This window comes from Hydra vulgaris, chromosome 09, assembly GCF_038396675.1.
Source record: "Hydra vulgaris chromosome 09, alternate assembly HydraT2T_AEP".
NCBI lineage: Eukaryota > Metazoa > Cnidaria > Hydrozoa > Anthoathecata > Hydridae > Hydra > Hydra vulgaris.
Genome location: NC_088928.1, coordinates 51,239,842 through 51,265,254, shown reverse-complemented (window position 1 = coordinate 51,265,254; position 25,413 = coordinate 51,239,842). Strand labels below are relative to the sequence as shown.

The 25,413-nt window shown below is 25.7% G+C and overlaps 1 protein-coding gene across 1 annotated transcript in view; it reads left to right on the top strand.

The window, feature by feature from the left end:
* The window catches only part of LOC100208025 (tight junction protein ZO-2-like), a gene marked incomplete at its 5' end in the record, with an annotated part of 36,629 nt that overhangs the window by 1,026 nt on the left and 10,190 nt on the right, over positions 1-25,413 (top strand). The window contains 16 exon segments of the mRNA NM_001309750.1: positions 12,491-12,532; positions 12,648-12,775; positions 16,540-16,642; positions 16,864-17,328; positions 17,389-18,153; positions 18,270-18,498; positions 18,589-18,829; positions 20,314-20,464; positions 21,045-21,147; positions 21,521-21,566; positions 21,699-21,872; positions 22,020-22,168; positions 22,560-22,607; positions 22,902-22,997; positions 23,097-23,545; positions 24,958-25,097. Of these exon segments, the coding sequence (NP_001296679.1) occupies positions 12,491-12,532; positions 12,648-12,775; positions 16,540-16,642; positions 16,864-17,328; positions 17,389-18,153; positions 18,270-18,498; positions 18,589-18,829; positions 20,314-20,464; positions 21,045-21,147; positions 21,521-21,566; positions 21,699-21,872; positions 22,020-22,168; positions 22,560-22,607; positions 22,902-22,997; positions 23,097-23,545; positions 24,958-25,097 (3,329 nt within the window).

Genomic DNA, 25,413 nt, shown 5'->3' with positions numbered 1-25,413 from the left:
TATTGAGTTTATTTTTTTATATTATAATGATCTGTTTACTTATAAATATCATACAGCAAATAAATATAAACAAACAAAGCTATGACATTAGTGTATAGAGTTTAACAGTGTAGCACCTCTTGATCCTCAGTGTAGCACCTCTTGATCAGTTTTAAGAGTAGATGTCAATTTTACAATAATTATACGATAAACATTTATAAATTGTGGATATTGGTAGCTCTATGTTGGACATGTTCACTTGTATTAATATAGAGTAATATAATATTTTTAGGATGATTTTTTCCAAAATGCATATCTTACACTTGTCATTGTTAAATTCTAAACACAATTTTTTAAATCATTTTTTGCTGTTATGATCTAGTACATATAATAATTTTATATCACCTCCATATAACTTGCATTTTTTTTTATTGGTCAATATTATATCATTTATGTATAAAATAAATAATGATACAAGTACCGATTCTAGAAGAACACCATTTAGAATATCATCCATTCAGATATATTTTCTCCAAGTATTACTTGTTATAAACAATCTTATTTATATTTATATTTATATCTTGTTATAAACGCTCTAGTTCAATAAATCACCAATAAAACCACCCAGCTATAAAAGCAATAAAATCATATCCAGCAATAAAATTATACTATTATAATGTTATACAATCATGATAATAAAATTATACTATCATAATAATAAAAATATACTATCATAATAATAAAATCAGAGCAATAAAATCATACCCAGCTAATTTTATAGTCATATTTGTATGTAATTCAATTTAATTATATAATAGCATTATAACTTTTTTTAAATTATATTATAACATAAATAGTTTTTTATCTCGTTCTATTTTTTTCTAAAATATAAAACCTGATATATAAGTGTGTGTGTTTATATGTGTGGGTTTGTGACCACGGCTGAATAAACATTGATAGATTTTTAAAAGAATTACTGTTAAAAACTACAAAAAATTTACACTCATAAACGAATTTTTTTTTAATAAATATATTGCCTGCCTAAACCAAAATCCTCAGTTGATGTAGAAGTACTTTTTGCATGTTCTACCTGTTTGTTAGTCAATGTGTGTACACTTGTTGCATGTTATACCTATTTGTCTGTCGATGAATGTACACTCTGCTGCGCTAAACATTAAAAAAATAAAAATTAGAAGCATTCTGAATGTTTTTATTTTTATTTTCTGAAAAAGCAACATTCTAGTCTATTAAATTACATTTTAGTGGGTTTTTAAAAAACAAATTCTAATTAGTTTCTCAATTGTTTTAATGATTTTTTTAATGAAGTTTACTTATATCAATTTTTAAAAAAACAAAGAGCTGTTTTTTACCACAAGCGGTAGTCGTAAACCTTTGCCATATACATACATACATATATATATATATATACATATATATATATATATATATATATATATATATATATATATATATATATATATATATATATATATCAGGCCTTGTTACAAGATTTCGCTGTGTAGCGAAAACGCGTAACGCATTTCTAAGTAACTCAAACTCAGCAAATATATTTTGCATCGTTAGAAGTTTTATTGCGTCACTATCGTCTTTTCAAGTACCGCATTGTAATTAAAGTTATTTTATTAACGCGTTAAAAATCATACAAACAGTTTGTTTTTTTCTCATTATAACAAAAGTTACAAATAAAATCTAAGTTCTTATTAAAAAAATCATTTTTATTATTTTTTTCAAATATGAACTAAATTTTATTTTGAAGAAAATATTTTTTTGATGAAACGTAAAATATTTGTTTATTTTCTTATGATTTTATATTTGGTTTTTGGTTATTTTATTAACTGTTAATACATTTTTTCTTATTTAATTTGTGAACTCTTTTTAATAATGTTTTTAAACAATAGAGTTTTTTTTTGTTATTTATCAGTTACCGATAACATATTCATGATCATAATTTATTTTCATAAATTAAATGAACGTCATTAAAACTTTACGTTATTGAATTAACAATAAACAAAATATCTTATTAATAAAATATTTACATCAAAATAAATCGTGCATTTTTTAAACTTATTATGACTAAAAATAATTTTTATATTTAAAAGGAATTTATATATTTAATTCCTTAAGATAAAACTTAAAACACTTTTTTTTTTTAACTACTTTTTAATAACAAAAAAAAAATTATCAAACAAACTGTTTCTTTAACAAAAAAATCTATTATTTTACAATTGTGGTTAAATGGTAATTTAATTAACGTAATTGGTAACGTAAAATGGTAATTAAGTTAACGGTAATCAAAAGATAATTTAAATATTCTAAAAGATATAAGTTTTTGCGTAGCGCAAAACTGCTGAACGCGTAGGCAAATTGCCTTTTCGCAAGCAAAATGGGAGCTGTGTAACGCTTCTTAACAAGGCCTGATATATATATATATATATATATATATATATATATATATATATATATATATATATATATATATGTATACACACGCACACACAGAGGACTCGAAATGTCTTATTTTGTTCTGGACAATGCCTCGACAAAACCCAACAAAAAAATTTTATAAAGTAAATTTAAATGAAAGAGCTAAAATTTATTGAAATTAATAAATTTCAGGCCAGGAAGGCTTTGTTTTGACAATTTGACCAGGGTTTTTAACATCCAGCGCATGTTATAACATCATGCGCATTTTTTAACATGCGCTGGTTTTTTATTATGTTAAAAATAAATAATTTATACTACATGTTTATCTTTACTAATGTTTTTATATTAGCAAAATGCTTTTAAATGAAATAACTAATGATTTCAATTAAAGTATCAATGTAATTTATATGAGTTTTTATTTACATTTTTAATTATATACGATTTTTTTATAATAAATGTAATTTTAAAAAAATTATAATTTAAATTTTATAAGCGACAATTTTAAAAAATGTTTGTCTTTTTAATAAACTTGATATAAAAATCATTAAAGTTAATACACTCAAAAAAAAGGAAAGTTTCGTTGAGAAGAATTTTTTTTTTTTTGAAACCCGTTTGAATTAAATAACTTTGACTTTTACTTAAGTTTTTATATTATTAAAAAGCATTTAAATAAAGTAACAAATCACTGCTAATAATTTTTTTATATAAAGTATTAATGAACATCATATATGCTTTTTTATTGTTATTTAAGTATGTATTTTTTATTATAATTTTTTAAGTAAAAAAAATATGTTTTTATTTAAGAAAGTATTTATAGCTTTTATTTTTGTAATTTAAAAGCTTTTAGCCTAAATAATACACCTGTTTTATGAGTTAAAGTTAAATGTATTTTTATAAACAGAGAAAAGATAGTGTTTCCTTTGACTTGTATTTTTTAACAAACAATAATAAAAGGTTGGAATGTTAAATCTAATGAAAAGATAAAAAGATAAAAAGATTTTCACTCAACTAAATTGACTTTTAGTCGATTAGTAAAACCATAATCGATTAAATCAATTATTCATTTTTCTTGGTCGACCAATTTTGACTTTTGACTTGTCGACTTTTAGTCGAAGTCAATAACAACATTATTTTTTTCTTTTGTTTACATTACTGCAAAAAATTTTTAAGAATCTTTTTTTTTAACTTTTAAATATGCATTTTTATTAAACAATTGTTAGATGAAAGTTGTTACTTTATTTTAAAGGATTTTGTATAATATTATATAATGAAAACATTGATAAAGATAAACAATTTAAAGTTATTTATTTCAAACTAATTTAAATAATCTTATTGTTATAATTTATTATTTATTTTAATTTTATTTTTTTGATTTTAGTTTTCGTTAAATTAAAAAAAATTTTTATAGACTTTGAATTAAATATAGTTCTAAAAATTTAAACTTGGTTTTAAAGAAATATAGATTAGTAAAACGTTGAATATAAAATTTGTCAAATAAATGTAAAACAATTTTGCAATTTTATTGTTTTTTTCTAATCGCCTGCTAACTAATTCATTACGTAAAATATGAGTCTCTCCATCATAGATTATTTTAAGCTAAAGGAAATTAAAAACTTTTTTTTTCTTATAAGAAAGTTATAAAAAAATGCTTTTAATAAATCGCATTTACAAGTATCTTATTGGTAACTGACAAAACATATCTATAAATTGTTTATTATCTTTATTAAAAAATACTTAAATATCGAAAATTTAAATAAAAAAATAAATTGTGATAAATGAACAAAAGATTATTTTAAGTATAAGATTGTTTAAAAAAAATAATTATATGGAAATATAATCTTTTTCAAATACTGTATTTAAATTCAATTAATAATTTTTGTTAGATTAGTTTAAATAATTTTTAGCGCCATTTGAAATTAAATTAAATAGCGGGCAACTCTAAAAGTTGTCAGCTGACCAAATTAACTAACTGGTTACTTTCAGTTGCCCTTCTGGTGACCGACCAAAAGTCTGAGTGTACACCCCTGTGTGTGTGAGTATATATATATATATATATATATATATATATATATATATATATATATATATATATTATATATATATATATATGTATATATATGTATATATATATATCAGGGCCTATTCTAGGAAAAAAATTCGGGTGGCGGTACCCCTCCGTCCCAGAGAAATTTAGCGGAAAATCTACAATTTTTTATACAAAAAAACAATATTTGTCGTATAAAAGATTAAAAAAAAAAATAGGTCCTCAAATTTTAATTTGAGTGGCGCCCAAATACAGTCGACATTGTCGAAAACAGAATAGCCTCTTTGTGTATATATATATATATATATATATATATATATATATATATATATATATATATATATATATATATATATATATATATATATATATATATATATATATATATATATATATATATACAAGAATAGCCCCTTTGTGTATATATATATATATATATATATATATATATATATATATATATATATATATATATATATATATATATATATATATATATCATCAACAAAGATTCATCAGAAATGAATGCATTTCTGATGAATCTTTGTTGATGAAACACAGTGTTAAATGGAAAAAAATTTTGTCAAGTGATTTTCTACTAATATATAATTGCTCTGTTCTTTTAAGAACATTGAGCACTCTATTGTGTAGAATACTTTTTTAAAGTTGTTTATATATATATATATATATATATATATATATATATATATATATATATATATATATATATATATATTTATATATATATTTATATATATATATATATATATATATATATATATATATATATATATATATATATATATATATATATATATATATCAACCCTCGGAATTAGGAAAAATAAGGTTGACAATGAACAATGGTTTGCCGACTTTAATCTATGTGAGGTCGGCATCAAGTTAGCAGAAAAAATATAAAACTAAGGTTCAACCATAAAACATAGAAACAAGGTCGACAATTTTTTTGCAGACCTCAAACACTTGGTTGGCATTGCTGAATTTCGAGGATTGATACATGTGTGTGTGTGTGTGTGTGTGTGTGTGTGTGTATACATACATATATAAATACATACATTCATACATACATACATACATACATACACACACACATACATACATACATACATACATACATACATACATACATACATACATACAGGTGAAATAAACCTTATGCAAAAATACAAATTTAATTACAAATCTTTTCTTATAATTACTTGCTCTCTCCTTTGGAGCTATTTCAGTGTTGTTTTTAAACTTATGAAGTTGAGAAAAATGTTTCACAAAGAAAAAGAGTAACAAAGAAACTTTTTAAATATGAAAATAAGAAGCGTGATTTAAATGTATGTTAAAAAAGAATTTAAAAAGTTTTGTCAAATGCAATGTTCTTTTTAACAATTTTTCTAGAAAATGTTATGATGCTTGAATAATTAAATATCAGAAAAGCAACTGTTGTTGATAATTGTTTTTCTAATGTATTCATGATATGATACAAAATATTACTGTTTAAAACTTAAAAAACTATTACTAAAACTTAATCAATTTTATTTTATTCATTAACTTTATATAAATATCAAAAAAGCCAACAAAAATGCTTATCCCCCGTGTCACCTGCCGTATCTGTTTTAGACAGGTGATTCACCGTTTATTCACTCATTTACAACTTTGGTTTTTTATATATATATATATAGACACACACACACACACACACACACACACACACACACACACACACACACACACACACACACACACACACACACACACACAATAGATAATGTATTATTATGGTATAATAATAATAATAATACAAATACTCTTGTGTGTTTAAAAGTGCTCAATATTATTAAATAATAGAGCAATATTTATTTATTTATTTATATAAAATGAATAAAAACAACTTTTGATGGAACTCTAAGTTTCATGCCTTCCGGCAATCATCAGCATTGTGTATTTCGTCACTTAAAAACCGTTTAAAAATTACAAATTAATATTACGGTGGAACGAGTTCTGACGTTACAAAAACAAAGCAAAACAAAAGCAAAAAGACGTCAAAGACTTTAGTCCCCGTTAGAAAGGCATTAGTTATTTAACGGACAAGTTTTTTTGTCTATGCAGTTGCATTTTTTTGATGTTTTATTTTTATCGCTTTGTAAAATTTTATTGTTATGTGCATTTATTAAAGACATTAGGCATGCAACTATAGCTAACATTAATATAGTTTTGATTGAAAACTTTATGAAGCCTGCATCCTACTGGAAAGTGTTGGTCAATTAAAGCTAAGAAGCGATTTCCTATTTTAGTTTCAACATTTTATGGTACAACCCCACGCTAAGCGGGGGGTTGTACCATATAATTTTACGTTTGTGATGTCTTTTTTGATTTTTGTGTATTTGCGGTTGGTCAGTGAGTTTTGAATTGTATCCTGATTTACGTAAAGCCTCTTCATACGGAAGAATGGAATTATTGAAAACAGTTTCATATACTGCCTTAGTCGATAATCTTAACTCAATAGTGCGAGGAATCTCTTATTATATTAGGTGGATGGTTTGAGTCAGAATGAACATACAAAAGTTGGTTATTAGGTTTACAATATGGTTGATAAGAACTGTCAATCAGGTTCAATGTTACATCAAGATAGTTGACAATTTTATTGTTGTATTGGATAGAGATAAGTAGGTTGTTACTTTTAAAAATATGTGTAAAATGCTTTTTGATTTTTTCCATTTGTTGGCTGCTTCTGTTTTCAAAAATAGCAAGTCCGTCGTCATGATACAAGCCAAAATTATTTTTATCGTAATGTTCAGAGAGCTGAAACAATATAAAAATACCAACTAGTTCGCACACTTCAGCTCCATCAAATGCTCCCATTGTGACATCAAATAATCCGCCTCTTTTCTTTATCCAAGCTTCATCGTTTTTAAAAATTAACGATTTTCTTGCATGATATATTAATTTTTTATCATCGTCATTTATAATAACATGTTGTTCGGCGAAATCGATTGCATGTGTAAGAGTGTTTTCACTAATAGATGGGTAAAAATCATTTATATCAAAAATTAGAAATTTGCAAAGGTGTTTATTTTTGATTTTTTTAAACCAATCTATAACAAATTGGGTGCTTTGCCATTGATTCAACCATAGTTTATTTTTTAATTTGTGAATGATTTTAGATAAAATGACTTTACTAACTCTTCCTACCTCGTTTTTTGAAGGATTCAAAAGGCGAACTGAAGGGTTGTTAATAAAATTATCCTTATGGTCTTTTAAAGTGAATAAACAGCCGGACAATCCGTTTATCTTAATATTGTTATACGCTTCATGGTGGATTAAAATGTTATTTCCTTCCTTATTTATTTGATCTTTTAATTCTGGCATCGATTTTTTGTAGGTAGAAGTAATCAGGGTGTTAGCCAGGAAAAAAATTTGTACAGCGTTTTAGTGAAATTGGGAATTTAGGTGCCGCCAAAAAAAAAAAAAAAGGTCATTACATTCTGACATTTTAAAAAGTAGATACAATTTTTTTAGAAACAATAAAAATTTTCTATTTTTGCTGGGTTATTCATAGGAATATTTTTCTATTTTATTTTTCAGGAATATTTTTATATTTTATAAATGTTTAATTTTAATTATTCAACTTGTTTCATTTTGAGCAATTTTCGTCAGTTTTCATTTTTAAATCGCTTATCTCCTTTGTTTAATATTGTAGAGAGAAAACAAGAACAAAAGACAATTGTTTGCAATTTTTTTAATGAATGAATTAATGAATTTATTCATTAAAACTTTGATCTATTTTAATTGCGTACATCGCTTTTAAATACAGTTGTAAAAGGTTTAAACGATTAGTTACATATATTGTCTTCTGTTATTTTTATTTTCATTTTTAAATTATAAATGTAAAAAAAATGCTAAATAGTATTTAATTTTTAACAAAACATTTTTGATAATTTCCAAGATCAACTTGTAACTTTTTAACTTGCTAAAACAACTTTTTAATTAACAACAGTCGATAAAAAACACTATACGTTATACGTAGGAATGCCAGGATTTTACGGCTTTTACGAAGGAAAACATTAAAAAAAATTATTACAGGTTTTTAAAATCCGTAAAATTTTAATTTTCGTAAAATCCAGACATAGGCAACCCTAATTATATGGAAAGATTTTGAATGTTTCAGTTTTTAAATACTTTAGCATTTTAAAACTAAAATTTTTAAAATACTTAAAAAAATTTTCTTAACTTTCTTACATAGGTATTGTTCAACATATTTTATATTACAATTTTTATCATAGATGCATTCAAAAGTTAAAAAACTTACTTAAATCGATAGCTTTTAAATGAAAGTTAAATAAAAGTTTCTAAAATTTAATAACTTTTAATTGAAAAACTTGGTTGGCTCGCCAATTTCCATCAAATATAATGCTACTTTAATTTAAATACTCGGTGTAGTTAAGGCGATTTACAAATTATTCGAACTTATTTATTTGAAATTAGCATGATTTTATAAGCATATTATGCCCAAACAAAAGCTTTAGATGTTATATTTTTTTTTTGCTTCAGGTTTTTTTAATATTTGAAGAAACCTTTCTTTTTTTTATATAATTTTCTAATCCTTTTTACTACCCATAATAATGAATTTAAAGAATACCATTTCGGAGTCTTTAGATCACTTTCTCTCATTGGCGTTAACTAAATTTTGTTAAAAATCTTTTGAAAAAGTGCCTTAATTTTCTATAGATCCTAGTTCTAATTGTTTCTGACCTATATTAGCTTTATATAGTTGTCAAAATACAATATTTCTATCAATTTTTACAAAAAATACAAGAATTCCGACCAAAAAAGAACTTGCAATCAAGAACAAGCGCCAATAAACGATCGGAACATATCAAATTTTTAATCTATGATGTTCATTTTACCTAAAAATCTTGTTTATTTAAAATCTTATTTGAATTTGGACAAGCGATTGGGATTTTAAAAAAATTTATATAAAAAAAAAAAGAATCTACGGTCTGGGTTTTTTCGCTTCAAACATTTATATTTTATGATAACACAAAATTTATCATTTTATTTTTTTCGTCTTTTCATGATTTACAGACCTGATCATTTAACGGAAATATGTCGTAGTCAACAAAATATCATACAGACGTTATAGTATTTTAAAATGAGGGCATCAACTAAATTTAACCGGCATATTTAAATATCTAGTAAATTAGGTATTTAAGTAAAAAAATATATTTAAATACAAAAACTTATTTTTTTTTTTTTTTTAATTTACAGATATACATTAAATATCTACGTAAATTTTGTATTTGTAAATTTAAAAAAAATTTTTTTGTAATTATTGTAAATATTGTTAATAATTAATAATATTATAATATTATTTAATTATCTTCTTTTATATTTTACGCAAATATAAAATATGTAATACGTTTCATTGCATGTCTTCGGTTTACTTTACCAGCTAACTTATTTTACCGAAATTATTAATAAATCTTTTAATATAAAAACGTTATTAACTTATTTTAAATTATAATATTTATTAATATGCAAATTTTATTTGTAACTTTCCTAACTTAAGATAAACATCAAGAATGTAAATAAAGAATTTTTGAATAACAAAAATAAATTAATGAAATAATTTATTAAACAATTTATTGAACAATTTTAACTCAAGAATAACTGACGTCAATTAAAAATTAAAAATAATTTTTTTTTCAACTATTTAATGAATGATCTTGCTTGTTAATGACGACACGTTTTTTCACATTAAAAAATTGATCTTAATTCTTAATTCATTAACTCAATTCATTTCCTTGTCGTGCGTACTAATTGCGTTTTTTACTCATCTAGCGCAACACTTTAAATCTGAAACTAATTAAAAAAATTTTTTTACCATGATCTTAAGAACCTTTCGGAATTTTAAACCAAGTGGGAAACCGCGTTATCATGGTGCCATCAGGCTGGCTAACACCCTGGTAATTGCATTTGTTTACAGTTTGTTGTATTAATCTTTAGATTTATACAAATTAGATGTTTTGTCTGCCTTTATTAATGTTTTATGCAACGTACGTATGGATTTTAAATCTTTTTGCATATTATTTTGAAACTTGCAGTTTACGTTGCAAAATTTTATTGATTTAATTAAGTTTATAAGGTCTTTTTCGAAAGAACGCATTTCATTTATTTGTAGTGGGCATTTTGATGATTTGATTCCGTAGTCTGAGTAATTTGAATCATTTCTTGGGTAGTTGTTTATGAAAAAGAACGCCTTCCATCTCATTTTCTTTATGAGCATTTCTGTTTTGTTTAGTAGTTTTAATTAATATTCTTTTTCAGATGGAATCGGTATATTTTTGATTGAATATTTCAAGTTTATTTTTTCCATTTTGTTGACGACTTGAGAAGAGTGCTCAACTTATAGGAGCAAATTTATACAAAATAATAATAATAATACAAATACTCTTGTGCGTTTAAGAGTGCTCAATATTATTGAATAATAGAGAGAGAGAGAGAGAGAGAGAGAGAGAGAGAGAGAGAGAGAGAGAGAGAGAGAGAGAGAGAGAGAGAGAGAGAGAGAGAGAGAGATGGTTGATTTACCTGGAACATGCTATATCTGTAAAATGTCAATATGTGTTTCACTTGCTGGGACCAGTTTAATGTCTGACTGTATTGTCTACTAGTTAGTATAATGTTGCATTAACATGCTTACAACAGCCCCCTACATCAGCTTTTCAATTGCATTTAGCATAAAGTACTTTAACTCTAGACTGCCACAAGTGTGTAAAAACTTTGTTTTGTTTACGTTTCGCAGGCGCTGCAATATTACACTTTGTAATAAAAAATTTATGGATGTTTTTACATTTTTACAAAATGTTCTTTAAACAAGCGATAGCCAAGAGTTTGATGCTTCTTGGATCCTCTTTTACAACTATCTATATATATAGTCCCCTTAACAAGATAATCCTTGATAAAATTGTAAGTTATAATTGGCTAAAATAAATGTTTCTTTTTCAAGTTGAAATACTGTTATTTATAGATTAGGTCTATTGCTTCATTTTTGACATAAAAAAAAAGTCAGAGTTCTGCCACCTTTTTTTCTAGTAAAAAAGCACTTTGTATGTGTATACATACAGAATCTTGCGGTTTAAATTAAACAGAACAATGGTAATATTTAAAAAATGAAGTTAATGTTTTACTTCAATAAAAAAAATTTAAAATATGTGTATAACGATTAAATAAGATGAATGAATTTTTAAAAAGTGTTAGGTAATGCTATGACTAAAAAACTCATTGTACAGAAATCAATGAATTACTATTTTGCAAGTTTTCTTATACTTTTATTTATTTTATTATTTAGTTCCTTTTGAAAATACCTACTACTAAGCTGATGACAACTTTATTTATTCAAACAAGCAGAAAAACTCATTTTTTCTCAAAAAATAACTCGGCACCTTTTGGAAAGACACTCCTATATATATTTATTAATGATATTAAACATAACTGTTTAATTAAACAAGCGTTGTCTTCCAAAAAAAACTTTTTATCAAAAATATTTTATATAAAATCAAGTAATTAACTAATAGTTTTCTCCCTTCCAAATTCTTAAAACAGTCGCCATCTTATACTCTCATTATTATGTTTGCAAGTAGTAAAATGATATTGTATAGTTTTAGCACTTTATATTAAACTGTATCAATGAATGTGTAAAAGTTTTTAAATCTATGTAGCCTAATGACTTTTGTGTTTTTTTATTCAGATTGAAACAAAAAGAAAAGAAAAGCTAAACTTAAATAAATAAAATGCCACATTTTAAATACAATTACAAAACAAAATCATTTTTAAAAGATAAAATCAAATTTGCTGTATATTACTTTTAATTTTTCACATATTTGAGCTATTATATTAACTATTAGTATTACTAATAGTATCCCTTATAATAAGAATAAGTTTATTTTGAATATCATACTTATTTTTAGCTTAAAGTATTAATTAACATAACTGTATTGATTTTTTTCCACAGAATGAAGATGGATGGGAGCGGACCTTAGTCACTCTTGAAAAGGTAGTTTTTGAAATTAACTTTTTTGATTTAATAAAATTAAAAATTATTTTTAGGCATGCATGAATAGTACTACTAATTTTGGTAATTATCATTGTGTGGTGAAATTTTGTTTTAGAAAAGTGCAAAGCAAGGTTTTGGTATTGCAATTTCAGGTGGTCTTGATAATCCTCATTTTAAAACTGGAGATACCTCAATTATTGTCTCTGATATTGTGCAAGGAAGTCCTGCTGACGGAAAACTCAAGTATGTTTTCTTGTTGTGTTTTTTTTACTACTGTTTTTAGTTGATATATGATTTAGAGTTTTTATGAAAGTATTTCATTTAACAAAATATCAACAACAAAAAACACACATTAGTCTGTACAACAATCTGCCTGTCAAAGCAACCTACAGTAATTCTGCAAGACAAAATGGCTAATGATAATGATTATTCTTATAGAACGATTGTTGTGCTGGTCAGAAATGTGTTGATAATTCTACACTTATTTTTGAGCTTATTAAAGAATTTAATTTTATAATAAAAGTAGTTGTTATATATAGGTGTGTGTGTGGTTGTATATATATATATATATAAATATATATATATATATATATATATATATATATATATATATATATATATATATATATATATATATATATATATATATATATATAAATATATATATATATTGTTGTTTTGATTATGTAATAATAATCAATTTTTTCGATTTAAGAGTGATCAATATAAAGTGAAATAATCACAAAATAGATCAATAAATAATTAATTAAAAAAGTAAGATGAAAAAAAAACAACTTTTTTACGGTACTTAAAGTTTCATGCCGTTTGCGGCACTCATCAGCCATATATTTAAATCAAGAAAAAACCGTTCAAAAATACAATTAAAAAACCGTTACAATATTAAAAAAACAATGGAATGAGTTCTGACGTCAAATAATAATAATAGTAATAATAATGACAATAATAATAATAAAAATAAAAAATAATAATATGGAAAAACATCTTTTTTAATCGCCAGTGTCATATTGGGACAGAAGGAATCTGTTTCTATGTCTACACTTAGAAACAATCTCACTCCTTTTATTCAATAAATTAGTACTTTTATTATATAGAATTTCATATTTTTCGGTGAGACATAATTTGCAAGATTTAGATGTTGGATTATATGCTTTACATCGCCTGAGAATTTTCCACTTGACTATAGGGACTAAATTAGCTTCTTTTAAGTTCCATACATGTTTTGAGAGTTCAGTATCATTTTTGTATTTAGCGATGTTAAATGATTTAACGTGATTAGCGTATCTTAATTTAAAAGGAGTCTCACTTATCCCAATGTAGGATTTTTCATTAGAAGATGAATCAAGATTATCAGTTGTAACAGTTGCTTGATATACAATGTTGCTTGTTAAACATTTATTAAACAACAGACAGAGATTTTTATTATAGCAGTTACAGTCCTGTTGATTAAGGTTTGTATTGTTGCATAAAATATATTTGTTGTGCGAATTTATAATAGATTTTACACTTGGCATACAACTGTAACTAACTTTGACTGTGTTCCTGTTAAAGATTTTATGCAGTTTATTATTATTAGGAAAATGTTTGTCAATAAGTTTCAAAAAACATTTTCCCAGGTTGGTGCTAACGTTTTTACTAAATGGAGGGTTAAACCAAATGATGTTGCGGGCTCTTTTCCGTTTTGGAGTTGATATTGTTATAGGATTATATGTTAGACTACATTTATAACCAGACTTTAATAAAGCTTCATTATATAGAGGAATAGTATTTTGAAATATTTCTTTGTTAGATGAATTTGTAGACAATCTAAGTTCAATCGAACGTGGTATTTGTTTGAATATACTCGCCGGGTGATTTGAATCAGCATGGATGTAATTTAATGTATTATCAGGTTTGAAATAAGGTTTAAAAGTGCAGTCACTAAGATTTAGAGTCACGTCAAGGTAGTTTACAATTTTCATGTTGCATTGTATAGAAATCCGTAAGCCATTGCATTTAAATATTTCGACAAAATGCTTTTTTATTTTTTCCATTTGAGGGCCGCTTTTATTACTAAAAACTGCCAAGCCATCGTCACGGTATAAACCAACTATATAACAAGCTTGAGGTTGTTATATAGTATACCTTAATCAACAGGACTGTAACTGCTATAATAAAAATCTCTGTCTGTTGTTTAATAAATGTTTAAAAAGCAACATTGTATATCAAGCAACTGTTACAACTGATAATCTTGATTCATCTTCTAATGAAAAATCCTACATTGGGATAAGTGAGACTCCTTTTAAATTAAGATACGCTAATCACGTTAAATCATTTAACATCGCTAAATACAAAAATGATACTGAACTCTCAAAACATGTATGGAACTTAAAAGAAGCTAATTTAGTCCCTATAGTCAAGTGGAAAATTCTCAGGCGATGTAAAGCATATAATCCAACATCTAAATCTTGCAAATTATGTCTCACCGAAAAATATGAAATTCTATATAATAAAAGTACTAATTTATTGAATAAAAGGAGTGAGATTGTTTCTAAGTGTAGACATAGAAACAGATTCCTTCTGTCCCAATATGACACTGGCGATTAAAAAAGATGTTTTTCCATATTATTATTTTTTATTTTTATTATTATTATTGTCATTATTATTACTATTATTATTATTTGACGTCAGAACTCATTCCATTGTTTTTTTAATATTGTAACGGTTTTTTAATTGTATTTTTGAACGGTTTTTTCTTGATTTAAATATATGGCTGATGAGTGCCGCAAACGGCATGAAACTTTAAGTACCGTAAAAAAGTTGTTTTTTTTTCATCTTACTTTTTTAATTAATTATTTATATATATATGCATATATATATATATGCATATATATATATATATGCATATATATATATATGCATATATATATATATGCATATATATATATGCATATATATATATATGTATATATATATATATGTATATATGCATATATATATATCAGGCCTTGTTACGAGATTTCGCTGCATAACGAAAACACATAATGCATTTCAAAGTAACTCAACTCAGCAAATATATTTTATATTGTTAGAAGTTATATTGCGTCACTAGCGTCTTTTCAAGTACCTCATTGTAATTAAAGTTATTTTATTAATGTGTTAAAAATCATACAAGCAGTTTTTTATTTTCTCACTATAACAAAAATTACAAATAAAATTTAAGTTCCTATTTGAAAAATCATTTTTATTATTTTTTCAAATAGGAACTAAATTTTTTTTTTTTCTATAACGTAACATAATATTTGTTTAATTTCTTATAATTTTACAGCTGGTGTTTGGTTATTTTGTTAACTGTTTATAAATTTTTTCTTATTTATTTTGTGAACTCTCTTTAATAATGTTTTTAAACAATAAGGAGTTTTTTTTTATTATTTATCAGTTACTGATAACATATTCGTGATCATAATTTATTTTCATAAATTAAACGAACGTCATTAAAACTTTACGTTATTGAATTAACAATAAACAAAATATCTTATTAATAAAATATTTACATCAAAATAAATCGTGCATTTTTTAAATTATTATGACAAAAAATAATTTTTATATTTAAAAGGAATTTATATATTCAATTCCTTAAGATAAAACTTAAAACACTTTATTTTCTTTAACTAATTTTTAACAACAACAAAAAATTATTAAACAAACTGTTTCTTTAACAAAAAATCTATTAGTTTACAATTGCAGTTAAATGCTTTTACTTACGACATTATTTTCTTCTGAATAAACGTCACGTAAACGATATCAAAAGATAATTTAAATATTCTAGAAGATAAAAGTTTTTACGTAATGCAAAACTGCTGAACCCGTAGGCAAATCGTCTTTTCGCAGGAAAAATGTGAGCTGCGTAACGCTTCTTAACAAGGCCTGATATATATATATATATATATATGTATGTATGTATGTATGTATGTATGTATGTATGTATGTATGTATGTATGTATGTATAGAGTTGGTGATATCTTATTGTCTGTAAATGAAAGAAATGTTGATGGTCGTTCACATCATGATGCTGTTGAAGCTCTTAAAGCAGCCGGGATGGAAGCTAGAATGGTAATATTTTTCACATTTTTTGTAAGTTTATATTGTTAAGAGTTTCTTTGTTTATTTCCCTCTCAGTTGATTAATAAATTTTATGTTGATTACATTAAATTTATTAATCAATTTAGAGGGAAATCTGCATAGTTTTTTTATATAGAGTTTGTATATAAGTAACATTTTTGAATTCCTAAATTATATATATATTTTTTTTTAATCTAGTATTTATCTATTAGGAAATAAAAAGACCATCAAGTAATCCTCCAAAGAAAAATGTTGAAAACTTGAATGATAGCAAAGTCAATGGTTCTAAAGAAACAGACTCTGAACGAGGAAGATCTCGTAAAAAACCAAAAGAAATGGAACAAGAGAGTGGCAAAAAACATCACTCTAGTCACCAAAAAGAGGATGACCATGACGGTGAAAAGCCTCGGCATAGAAGCAAAAGTAGAGAAAAAGGAGAAGAAGGGGAAAAGTCAAGTAGAAGTCACAACAAAAGTTTAGAAGATAATGCTGACACAGATAGGTCTGAAAGGTCTCATAGAAGTAGAAGTAAAAACCGAGAAGATAGTGAAGGAGGAGATAAGTCTCATAGAAGTAGGAGCAAAAATCGAGAAGATAATGCTGAAGGAGAAAAATCCCATAGAAGTAGAAGTAAAAATCGAGAAGATGCTGAAACAGGAGAAAAATCTGAAAAATCTCACAGAAGTAGAAGTAAAAACAGAGAAGATGCTGAAACAGGAGAAAAATCTGAAAAATCCCACAGGAGTAGAAGTAAAAATCGAGAAGATGCTGAAACTGGAGAAAAATCTGAAAAATCTCACAGAAGTAGAAGTAGAAACAGAGAAGATGCTGAAGTAGGAGAAAAATCTCATAGGAGTAGAAGTAAAAACCGAGAAGATCCTGAAACTGAAGAAAAGTCCCTTAGGAGTAAAAGTAAAACTCGTGAAGATCTTTCAAAAACTATTGAGTCTGAAATATCAGTAAAAATACCTAAAAGTCAAAGTAAGGCTTCTTTAGGTGGAATGGAGAAAGAAAATAGCGATAGACAAAAAAGTCAAAGTAAAACTCGAGAAGATGCTGGAGAAGAAGAGAAAGCTAGAACTATGAGTACTCAAAGTAAACCAAATAGCATAGAAAATAGTGATAAACATATAAGTCGAAGTAAAACTCAAGGAGATACTGAAGGAGTAGAAAAACCTAGAAGTAGAAGTACTCAAAGAAAACCAAATGATATGGAGAAATTAAATTCTAGCAGGGCGAATGAAGATGGTGAAAAGGCTTCAAGTCGTAGTCGAAGCAAATCGCGAAGTAGAGATGATTTAACTCGTTCAAAAAGTAAAGAATCATTGCATAGAAGCAAAAGTAAGGAAGCTTTAAATGTAGACACAATTAAAGTGGTTTTGAATCGTGGAGATCAAGGATATGGTTTTTCACTAGGTCAACAAATTTTTGTTAAAGATTTAGCAAAAGATAGCCCTGCTGCAAAAGCTAAAAATTTGGAAAAGGGGGATATTGTTCGTGAGGTAAACAAGTTTAAGATATTCATTTATTTACAAGAGTTAAAATGTTCATAGTTTTATTTTTTTATTTTTTTTAAACTAAATTTGTTTTTTAAATCTTTCGTTTGTTGAATTTGTAGATCAATGGCACTCCTCTGGATAATTTAAAGATTTCAGAATGTATAGAATTAATACGAGGGGCTACTGAAACTTTAACTTTAACTATAGTTAAAAAACCAAAACTAGAACAAGATATAGTACCTGAAAAACCTAAATCATTAGAAGTAAGCAATGAGAAACCTAAATCTAAAGAAGCGTCTTCTGGAAAAAAAAAACAAGAAGTCTCTGAACCCTCTCTTAAGACTAAAGGTATTTTTTTCAGTTTTTTTTTTCCTTAATAAACTTTATAAAGTTTAAATGTTTGTGTTAAATTGTTTAAAGTTTAAAATTAAAATTTAGAAGAAAAGATCGTTCACAAGGAGTCTGATCGAAAATCATCTAAAATTACACCTCCAGATCGTCATTCATCTCCAGTACCCTCAAATGATGATCATAATGACACCAAAGACTCTTGGGCTGAAGCTACTCCAAAAAAACATTTTTCAAGTGCAGCACATCCAAATCAGGAGGTAGAGGATATGAATGCAAAAATTGAACGTTTAAAAAGTAATCGCAAGTTAGAGCGAAGAATGTCTCAGCTGTAAGTTTTTTAACCTCAATTTATTCTTGTTTATATATACTCATATCTCCATGCTATTAATTTTATAGTTTTTTTTTGTTTTGTTATTAAAACATGGTTTTGGTGCACAATGAGACACTATCTATTAAAAACAATAAATTAATCAATTGTAATCTTTTTGTGTGTTATTTTATATCACTTTATTTTGCAATCAGTTCATGTGGGGGCTTCATACATTCATTGACTTAGAGTTAGGCAGGTACTTTTTAGATATAAAAGACATTGCGGCAAAAATGTATAATTTTTGCATGTAATATTATGTTGTTGTTTTTTTTTGTCTGGAAAACTGTCAGTTTTCCAGATGGATCAAAGTCAGCATTCTAAAACTTTAAGTATGCAAAATATATTATAACAATGCTGATCTTAATCTTATATTACATCTAATAATTTGGCCAACTTTAATATAAAGTCCCTGGCCAAATTATTAGATGTAATATAAGATTCTATGTAAAATCTAAATGATCAGATAATCTTAATCAGATAAAACTGTATATAAGCCCTCAAAATTAGGGTCAGCATTTTGCTATGCCTACCTTATTGCTAATCTAAAAGTGCTTGAAGTCAGTAATTTTTTGATGACCTTGTTTTTATGTTGTTATAGTGAAACCCATATGTTAAAAATTTTGTGCCAACCTGATGTCAATCAAAAATAGTTTTAGGTCGTGGCTTTTCTCTGTTTTTCATTTAAATAATATTATAAGTGAAGCGTTTTACACTATAGTCAGCTCACAAATGCAAGGTTACTAAAAGCCCTCAGCAGGGTTTTAAATTTGGATTTGCCAACTCAATGTATTTTAACTCAATACAAAAAGATTACCTCAATTAGCTCTGCTATTGTAATGCTTCCTTTACAACTAATTGTGTAAAGGAAACATGGTTTTACACCTAATGGTGTAAAAAAGATTATTGTCAATCTTTGTATATTAAACATTAAAAAAATCAGTAGAACATATTCCTGGATTTTTTGTACAAATTTAACGTTAGTAAACAGCTCTTATAACATCCTGTGTTTTCTCTTACTGGATTCATGCAGGAGATGTTGTCATCAAATGATGGTCACCTTTTTTTGTTCTTAGTTATTGCAATGTGTTTTAACTGCTCAATGAGGTTCTGTTTGTAGATCAGCTGGTAAAGTTTGTTTTTACATTTATAACTGTTTAGAACTGCTACTACCAGCATTCAGAAAATAATTTTTCTACACTGTTTTTAAGACTATAGAAATTAATAGCTAAAATTATAGTAATAACTTTGTTCCATTTATATTAGAGTGACATTTCAAATTGTTATTTTCAATTTTTTATTTACTATAATGATTAATTTTGATTACATTATCTCCAAGTAGCTTAGAATCGTTTAAAAATACTTCAAAAAATTCAGTTCATGTGTTAAGCTTACCACAAGCTAAGGTCCTGGATCACAAAAATTTAATCTTTTTTCTTTATTAGGCCAAATGCAAAAGTAATATCTTTTCACAAAACAGGAAGTGTTGGAATTCAAGTTGCAGGTGGTAATTCTGTTGGCATTTTTGTTGCTGCTATACGTCCTGATAGTGCTGCAGCAAAAGAAGGGCTTAAGCCTGGAGATCAAATTATTATGGTAATTATTATGACCACAAATGCATTTTGTTTATTAGATGAAAAATAAAGATAAAAAATAAGAAATTATAGTTATTTAACTTTCTGGAAAAATAGAAAATTTTAATAAATAGGTTATTAATTTTTTTGTTAATAACACAAAAAGTCATTTACTTTAACTTAATCTATAAAAATAATATTTTTTTCTAACAAAAAAAAAAAGTTATAACAAAAAACTTAATATCAAAAATATTTTGTTTTATAAAAAGTTGTAAAACTTTATTTGTAAAAATTGATAAAACAAATGTGTAAAGATATAATTACCTAACATATTAAACTTTTCTAAAACTTACTAACTTTTCTCTCACTCCTCCCATTTTTTATTTCTTGTCTTCCACTTTTTCTTTTATATTTTTCTTTTCTTTTAGTTTTTTTTTTTAACTTTTTATCTTTTTCTTCTTTCTTTTCTTCTATTATTTGTCATTGATTTTTTTTTTAATTTAATCACTTATATAATTAAATTTTAATGTTGTTTTTATTGCTTTGTGATTTATTATCTTTTTCTTAATTTATAATTTATTTCTTTATTATTGCAAATTTAGTGCAATGAAATCGACTTTGAAAACATAACTCGTGAAGAAGCAGTCTTAATTTTGCTTGCCCTTCCTGATGATGTATCACTTGTAGTTGAAAGCAAACAATCAAGTAATTTTTTGCATTTATAATTACATTTGCATTTATAGTTACATTCATAAGTTACAAGCAATTGGAACTTACAATCATCTGAAGATACGTTTGGCATTTTATAGATTTAAACTATTTATGTAAATTTGTAAAATTTAATAAAAACAAAATGAATGAATTTCCTTTCTAGCATAATTTTTGAGAACAAATACCATTGATTCATATTATTTACTTATTTATTATTAAGTAACATATTAATTATCCTTTCAAAATGTTATTTACTTTATAAGTATTATAGTACTGCTTTAATTCCTATGTCGATTATTTATATTAATATGTTTTTTTTATATTATGCTGTATTAGTAATATATTTTAATGTTAATATTTTCTTTAGCTTTCGATCAAATAAAAAAGGAATTAGGAGATAATTTTTTTATTAGGTTTGTTTTTTGTTTCTAATGAAATATTTATCGTTTTAGTATGCAGAATTATTTTACCATATGTATTAGGAATATATGGTTTTAATAATTGTTTTTAGTAACTATTGTTTAGTTAAACTCATTTATGTTTAGAGTTAATTTTGATCATGCTGAAAAAGCAAATACAAATGAGTTAACATTTCGAAAAGGAGAAATTTTTAATGTTCGTGACACTATGTACCAAGGTTTGATAGGCTATTGGCAGGCACAAAGGGTTGGAAAGAATGCGCAAATGCTTGAAAGAGGTGTCCTCCCAAATAAATCAAGGTAAAAAAATATATATTTGGTAAAGAAATTGCATACAAAATTCTTCAATTTTTGTCAAATTGATTACATTGCGAATTATTTGTATAATACATGAGCTTCTTCAAAATCACTATTTTCAATTTTCAAGTTCATTACTTCATTTTTTAGAGCAGAGCAACTTGCTATTGCACAGAAGATGGAAGAAAGACAAACACTAACTCCTAGTAAATCAAAATTAAAAAGAAGGAATTCAATTGGTGGCACTCTTAAAAAGCAAAAGTTTGTTTCACAAGACCGTTTAGATGAGTTATCTTTTAGTAAGTTTAAAGAGTTATCTTTTAGTAATTTTTTATTTTTAAAATATTGCTCATGTTTTTTGTGCGGTCTTTTAAAGTTTCTAATATTTACCCTTTTACTTCCAATAAATGGCATTATTTACTAAATCTCCAAATAATTCACTTATTGAAACCTAGTTATTAAAAGCATCTGTTGTAAAGCCCTAGTTTCAGAGTCTAAAGGACTGAGGTTTGGTGATGCTCTGGTCATATAAGCAGCATTCGTAAGAAAGGTGACGTTGACTGTCTTACCAATGTTGTTCTGTGTTGCTCTGTGGCAAGACTGTCAGATTTTCTTACAGCAACTTAAAAACAAGAGGAAAAATTATTAGATTAATTTTTATGTACTATAATCTATATAATTATTTTTTAGCTGAAGGTGTTCAGATCCCAGCTTATGAACGTGTTGTACTTAAAGTAGGTAAGATAGTTTAGTTTCTGCTGTACTATTATTTTTATCATTGGTTTATGCTAGATATTCTAGTCATTATATGTCAAGAATACCTAACAGCGTAACATAAATTGATATACTGACACATAATATTAACAAGATATTTTTAACATAATTCTTCACAACATATGCGTATATATTCAGTTTTTTCACATTTTGTATATAAATATCTTTATGTAAATGTGCAAAGTAATTGTAAATATAAAATAAAGTAATATATTGTTCAATATCCAAACTTAAAAATACTTGGTTGTTGTTTTTTAGCTGATTTTATGAGACCAGTTGTTGTGCTTGGTCCTTTAGCAGATTTAGCCAGAATAAAGCTTCTTGAAGAAATGCCAGATCGTTTTGAACTTCCAAGTATAGCAAGCATTTTTTGTCTCTAGCTTTTTTCTTGTTTTTGCTACAGTTTTATAATTAATATTGAAAATTTTTTTTTTTAATATTTATTCAATAAAGGTCCATCAGCTTATGATCATCCTGGTGATAACAACTCAATTAGTTTATCAGAAATTAGAAATGTCATCGCAAAGAACAAACATTGTTTGTTGGATATAGTACCTGAAGGAATTGAAATGCTTATGTATGCACAATTATGTCCGATAGTTGTTATGCTAAACAGTCCATCTCGGGGTGCAGTCAAAGATATGAGGCAATCTTTAGTTAAAGAAATATTAAGTTCTCCTACAAATGTCACCAATTTTACAGGTGATCCACTGAATGCAAAACAGGTTAAAAATCTTTTTAATAATGCAAATAAACTGAACGAATTTTATCCACATGTGTTCACTTCTAAAATTAACACTCATATTGCTGGTGGAGATGTTTTAAGTAGAGCATTTTATGAAAAATTAAAAGAGGTTATTTTTACTCAACAATCACAATCTGCATGGATGCCAGAAGAAAAGGTTAGTTTAATTTTTTTATTTTGCCTAAAATGATACCCAAGTGCCAAACAAGTTGTGTTCATATCATAAATAATCCTTAAAAAGTAAGTTTCATGTTAATTAAACTTCCCAGAACAAATTATTTGTCGAGATATTAAAGAAAAACCTTATAATTTTTGCTGTGGTTTTTTTTTTTTTTTTTTTCCGAAGGTAAGTTCTGGCTCTTTAATTTTTTTTTTTTTTAATACTGGTCTGATTAATATGCTTTTATAGTTAATAAATGACCTCCATATAAAAAAATTATTTCAAGTGGGACGACTGAATAAGTGCAAATTTCACAAGTGCAAACTGATGTAAGTGTGAACTTGCATAAGTGCGAAGCTGTTGAAAAAACTGGCACAAGTGCAAACTGGCATTAATGCGCTAAAAAAATTTGCAAACATTGGCATAAGTGGGCTAAAAAGTTTGTTAACATTGGCATAAGTGCGAATTAGCATATGTGTGAAATGCCAATTTGCACTTATGTTGATATTTGAATTTTTTACAGCGCACTTATGCCAGTTCCCACTTATGCCTGTTTCTGTAACACCACTGTTATGCCAATGTTTGCAAATTCTTATGGTACACTTATGCCTATTCATATACATGCCAGTTTTTGCAACTTTTTGCAGTTATGAAATTTGCTCTTATTCAGCCTCCCACTTTCAAATAACTTAAACGCAAGTTATAAACGTTTTGTTTGAGTTTTCCCTATCACAATTAATTTTTATGTAGAAGAATGCTTTTGTATAAAACCTTTAATAAAATGTATAGTAGCATAAAAATAACACAAATAAGTAAACCCTTTAAAGATCTAACTTATATTTACTTTACTATAAAAACAAAACTAATATTTGTGCTATAAATAAAAGATATGTAAGTTCAAAAATTATACAAATATTTGTTAAAAAAAAGTTCTACTGACAAAATTTTAAAACCAGAAATACTATTTTAAAAAAATTTTTCTTTTTTTCTTTTTTGGATTTAGTAAGAAATAATGCAAATAAATTCGATTTCATTGTAAATAAAAACAAAATATTTTAATGAAAATAAAAATAAAACAAAGTTAGAAAAGCGGTATTCTTCGTTTAATTACAATTTTTATTTTGTCAAATTTATAGTTATATTTTAGTTTAGAGTTAATATTAACCTCTCAACCAGAAGAATAATGGCAAAATAACAAATCTTTTTCCTTAATATCTCAATAAATAAATTGTTTTGGAAATTTTAATAAACTCAAAACTTATTTTCTAATGTTTATTTACAAGATAAACTTAACTTGTCTTTGCACTTGGGACTCTCCTTAAGCATTTATGACCATATGCTTGGTTTACATTTAATTTGCTAAATTTAACAGTAAATTAATAGTAATTACTTTTAATTTTTGCTTTTAGCCTGATGAAATGTTAGATGATATGATGTTTCATCAACCAAATTATATCTCTTATACATCTGGTGTTGATAGTGACACAGAGGGTGAGAGTGCATCTTCTTCTCCTGTTTTTGCAAGAAAACATTATGATGATAATGAAAGGTTGTTTTTTTAATTTCAAATGTTTGTTGCAAATTAATTTTTGTGTGTGATATGACCACAATTAGGAGCAGTTGTCTTTTGAGATTTAAAATTGTATAAATATTTTGTAGAATTACCTTAAATAATGTTTTATTTAAATAACAACATTTCCTAGTGCATAAGGCAGTAACAGTGTGTTTGCTTTATAAAGGAGAAGATGTTGAGTTCAGATCCCATTCATGTCTCTAGTATTACAGTGCTCAATTTGTTTACTGTGCAGTTACACTGTTTTACAAGGTTTCTTTATTGAAGCCGTAGTGTTGAGAACAACAACAAC